Source organism: Pistacia vera, unplaced genomic scaffold, assembly GCF_008641045.1.
Source record: "Pistacia vera cultivar Batoury unplaced genomic scaffold, PisVer_v2 Contig384, whole genome shotgun sequence".
Lineage (NCBI taxonomy): Eukaryota > Viridiplantae > Streptophyta > Magnoliopsida > Sapindales > Anacardiaceae > Pistacia > Pistacia vera.
In genome coordinates this window covers 21,087-26,665 of record NW_022196206.1, presented here as the reverse complement: position 1 = coordinate 26,665, position 5,579 = coordinate 21,087, and the positions used below count along the sequence as shown (strand labels likewise).

Below are 5,579 nucleotides of genomic sequence, written 5' to 3'. Positions count from 1 at the left end.
GGAAATGTGAAGCAGAGAAAACTGATGGGGTTTAAAATGATTGAAGTGTCACAAACACAAAATCTCCATGGAGAGAAAAAAAAGCAAGCTTGTGTTGCTATAGTTAGAGTTAAAAAAGAGAAGAAAATAAACCAAAACACAAACACAAAGCATTGAAGATCAGAGATGAGATGAGAGTGAGAGATCAGGAGATGAGGAGTGTGGAGAGTGAGAGCTTGAGTGCGTGACTGCTACAATCTGCGTGAAAAATTAGGATTCAAAAAATTCATTACTGCAATACGGGTGCCCGCGGGTTCACCCGTATAAACCCTGTATTTTTGACCGGGTACGGGTCTAAAAAAACGGGTTTAAATAATTAGACCCTACCCTATATTTTTTATCCGAGTACGGTCCAATCTGCGGGTCCAGACCCTTTTTGCCAGGTCTAGTTAGGTGGTATGGAATTGATTCTTCCTTACCAATAGTCATCGTAATTTATTTGTTTTCCTCCCTCTGCCCCAATCAATCACTCTTTCATCTTTTTCTCTTTCTTTTTACCTTTAGTTATTGACAAAAATTGAGTGGTAAAATATCACCAATCACAACCTAGTTGATTTTGTATATTACAATTTCTATTTATTTCATGATAAATAATCTCATTATAATTTGTTTAGGGAATTCTTCCGATTCATGAATATTACACCAGTATGTCAACATAAACAAAACCCATCCATAAATTAAATATCGATTAATTTATCCTAGCAATTACCAAGCCTTTAAATATGCATAATGGCATTGCCAATCACCTTCATTGAATATATTAGATTAGAAGAGTCCAATCCTATTGGAATATTAGTCAAAAGCCATGCTTCATTGGCTCCATATTAAATTTACCCAAAAAAAAAAATGAACATGATGGATGAATATGACCATTGTACATCTATATTGTCTGTATATATTGTATGTTATTATATCATTTTTACCAACTAAAATTATTAAAAACATGCATAACCCAAAATGGGTTTTACATGGTTGCTTTGTTTAGTTTCTTGTATGCTTTTAAATCATATTTTTGTTACCAGAGCAACTATGTATTGATGAGTCGGGAATTCACAAGTAATAGCACTTATGAAGAACAGGAACCTCATCCTCTCATCCCTGCTCTTAATGTCACTCTACAATGTGGTTTTTTTTACATTGCAAGTGTCGCCAAGAGCCTGACAAAGTTTTATGCTCTTGCTCTTTGTAGAGGAGATCTTTCTGCAGAAAGTGTGTCAGTGGTGTCAGTTTTGCGGCCGAAGATATCACGAGGCAATGTTTGAACCAGAAAGAAGCAGTTGCATGGGGGATGGTCTCAATGCATTGTACGCTATTCAGCCCGTTCGATTTTTGGAAAAATGGCGGATCCCATGCGGGAGGCGGCTCTAGACTGATATGACAATGAACATGACACAGTTTGATCAGACTTGAGAGTTTGAGAATCGGTTGTTGAAAAAAGCTTCTACTGGCTCTAATAATTCTAGAAAAAGTTAGCAACTGGAGATGCGAGTTTGACTGACTTTGTGAAGATTTATGCCCTTATGCAGTGGTACTCCTGATATTTCAGAAAGTGATTGTGATTCTTGTCTCCGTCAATCTGTGCTTTGTGAACGCCCACTACCATGGCAAAGCCGGTTGCCTTACTGTGAACCTAGCTGTGTTTATAAATGGGATTCGAGTCCATTCTATTAGCTCTCCTGCTGCTCCATCCCCATCTCCTCCTCCGCCACAGTTCACGCTAAGGAAATGATCAAAAGGTATATATATAAATTAATAAATGTATATTTTAAATGATAGGGTCAGATTTACGTATAAGCATATCACCTAGGAGCTTTCAATGAAATTTGAATTCTTTTCGTTTTCTTTATCCAATTGAATACGAGACTTTACATCTTTGCCTCCGATGTTATGTTAAGTCATCACTTAAGTAAAAGTTTAAATTAATAGGTGAGAGCTCAATATTATATTAGTTCAAAAAATATCTTGGTGAATTTTGTATTTTGTATAGATGATGTCAATAAATCAGTTATAGTCTCACTAATATTGAAGTTTGTATTTTTTTTTTTTTCTTTTTTTTAAATGTACATATGGCATGAAAGATGGATGGGTATCTTTTCATGATATTCCGATTTGATTTCCTTAGCATCATCATGTTTTGACCATGAAACCTTGTTTATTTTTATTTTACTTATTTTTGTGCTTATGTATGCAGAGAAGGAGGCATTACATCTAAGACCGTTTTTATCACGTTGTTTCTACGGTTATCTTCATATCACTTGTTGCCTTCACTTTTCTTTGGAGGAGAACAAGAAAGAAAAAGCGAATGATGAGGTAGCGAGCAGTAGAAGGTCAATAGATTACAAGAAAGTCTCTGTAGTATGTACATTCTATTTACACCAGCTAATCATGCATGAACGAGTGCGATACTATAGTGGTATTGTTGATGTGGTAACATAAATTAATGCATACATGCTAACTGGTTATTGCATTAATAACTACAAATCACAATTAATCAATCTAAAGATAGATGAGAGAAAATACTCAGAGGTGAACAAATCACTAAATGATAATATGAATGATGTGGTACCTCAATAATTCAGATTTTTTCTAGTTGTGTTCATGATTGGTTAGTGCATAGATATACGCACATCAAAGACTTTCTAATTAGTTAGCTTGTAGTTTTCTAAATTTAGTTTTAACATACTTTACAAAGAAGACTATTAACCTTAATGGAAAAGGGTCTTTTATGAATATCTTAAAATTTATATCTTTTTTGAAAATCACTCTTAATTTTTACATTACATGGAACAATATTGCTTATAAATCTTCATACAAAGATGTATATGAAATGATATGAAAAAATGTAAGTGATACAAGATATATAATAATCACTCATTAATTGATATGTAAGTTAAATAGTAATGCCACATCACTTTGTATTTATTTCTTTGTGAAGAGTAATGTTACATGTACAAACTAATTATACAAATTATAACTTATAAACAATGTGACAACCCATGTTTTTAATACATCATATACCTAATCTGTTTAAATCATCAATAATTTAAATCATTCAATTACATAAACACATTAGTATGTATGGGTAAATTTGTATAAGAGTTTTCACATATAGTATTATTCCTTTCTAAAAGGACTTTGTATGTATAGTATTACTGTATTAAATACACTAACTCTACAAAATATTAGCATAAAAGTAATTTCAAAAGCAATCGTCATTAGAAAAATAGACAAATTTTTTTAAGAAAATCTCTTTACATCGGACTCCAATCATTAGGGTAGCGTATCTTGCTTATAATGACATGGCACTCCATTTGTAGAAAATTTTTTAATTTTTATTGGGCTAGGTTAGAGTACATAAAATTTTCTTAAATTGGAATACATGTGTAATAGATAAGGATATGAGAAGGAAACTGAAGGTAGTTATTTGTTTACCACCTCATCAACTCCTAGCCGTTTGGATTGTAATGAACAATTGCTAAAAAACTGTGTCAAAATTATAGTTTGTAGTGTAACCCTTTTTATTAACCATCTAAAGAGGTTATATATTGAGAATATTTTGAATTAAAAGACTCTTTTAAGCATCCTCTAAATGTAGTTTTGTAGTAGTAGTGAGGTTATATAAGAGCAAACACTGATTAACTCAACTGTGTTATTGTTGTTTTAAGACGATGATAATGTGGAATCCTTGCTTTGACTCAGCACTATCAGAGTTGCAACAAATAATTTTCAATTGATAATAAGCTTGGACGTGGTGGATTTGGTGTTGTTTATAAGGTAAGTAATTAATCACTAACCAAAATAATGAATATCAGTTGTTATAAAAATGAGTTAAATTAAAAATTTCTTTTCAGGGTAGGCTTCTTGATGGCAGGAAGTAGCCGTCAAGAGGTTGGATATAGGTTCTGCACAAGGAGAAACAGAATTCAAAAATGAGGTCCTCTTGATGGCCAAACTTCAACATAGAATTTGGTTAGACTTCTAGGATTTGTTTGGAAGGAAACGAAAAGCTTCTCATCTATGAGTTTGTGCCAAATTCAAGTCTAGATAACTTCATATTGGTATGTTAATTCCTACTTTTGGCTTTCTGTTTGTAAGAAAAGAGTATTTATTCCATTAATGTAATTTACTTATATGGCATTGATGAGTTTGCAGATCCAACCCAACGTTTATTATTGGATTGGGAGATGCGATACAAAATCATAAAGGGCACAGCACGAGGAATTCTTTATATTCATGAGGATTCTAGGTTTCGTATCATTCATCTTGACTTAAAAGCCAGCAATGTTCTTTTAGATATTGCATGACTCCAAAGTTTCAGATTTTGGAATGGCAAAGTGTTGGCAATTGATGAAACTCAAGGCTAGACAGTAGAATTGCTGGGACTTTGTAATTTTATTATAGATAACATAAACAACTCAAGAATCATCAAGTTTATTCTATATGCAAAAACATAATTAATAATAATATATGCTTATGATCAAGCATGATATGTTGGTTTTGTTACAAAATAAAATTTGATTGAGTCCAATTTTAGTGGTATATGGCTCCAGAGTATATAAATATGGACACTTCTCAGCCAAGTCCGATGTTTTCAGCTTCGGTTGTTAGTCCTAGAAATCATGAGTGGTCAAAAGAATAGTTCGTTTCCTACCGAAGAGGAACCAGAAGATTATTACCCTACGTAAGTAAATTCAATAGGAATATTTTCCAAGTTTTCCGACCCTCTAAGTAATATGTTAGACTTAAATATTATTGTTGTACCTTTGATAATGGTTTTCAATTTTTGGATCAAGTGATAAGTATTAATGTGGTCATTGACCACGTTGTCTTTGTCAAAATTTGTAGGCATGGAGAAATTGGATTGAAGGTAAAGCTGCGAATCTAATAGACCCCAACTTGAGTGCTGGCTCCAATAGAGATATGATGAGATGTATTCACATTGGGTTGCTTTGTGTTCAAGAAAATGTAGCCAATAGACCTACAATGGCTTTAGTAGTTCACATGCTCACTGGTGGCACCCTTTCCCTGCCAACACCATCAAAACCTGCATTTTTTATGCACTCCAGCACAACGACAGATAATTTAGAATCATCGGCATTGGATCAATCAAACAATTTCCAGTTGTCGTTGAACACGGCTTCAATTACTGAGCTTAGCCCTCGATGATGCCTGAAGATTGATTTTGTATCTTTAAGCTAGCATATATATGTGCTTTGCTTTTGCTTTGACTAACTTTTTTTTTTTTTTGTTAAATATAGTTATATGAAAACACTATTTTTAAGTTCCCCCGGCTAACATCATGATCCATGCATGAAATCTTTTCGTATAAATTATCTAAGAATGTAAAGTCAGAGAAAAGTTATAATTTCATCCAATAAGAAGAATTAAATCATTTCTGAAGGCTAAAACATGTCTTAGCTTTAACATGCTAATTTAGTAATATAATATTTTTTTTATTCATTTATTTTGTTCTTTTAGTTTATTTCATTTAAGACAATTTAGTAATATATATTTTCATTAAAAAAAGGGGCTGTGAAAAT

The 5,579-nt window shown here is 32.7% G+C and overlaps 1 protein-coding gene across 1 annotated transcript; it reads left to right on the top strand.

The window, feature by feature from the left end:
• Positions 1–2,121: 2,121 nt before the first annotated feature.
• Positions 2,122–5,205, top strand: LOC116140891 (cysteine-rich receptor-like protein kinase 29). The gene is made up of 3 exons (XM_031426466.1): positions 2,122–2,125; positions 2,231–2,394; positions 4,885–5,205. The coding sequence occupies exons 1-3, from the start codon at positions 2,122–2,124 to the stop codon at positions 5,203–5,205; spliced, it is 489 nt and encodes a 162-aa protein (XP_031282326.1).
• Positions 5,206–5,579: the final 374 nt, after the last annotated feature.

What these genes read in the sequence shown, in the direction of transcription:
- LOC116140891 (XM_031426466.1), top strand. An exon ending in ATTACAAGAAAGTCTCTGTA is followed by an intron (nt 2,395 to 4,884) that starts GTATGTACATTC and finishes CAAAATTTGTAG; the next exon opens with GCATGGAGAAATTGGATTGA.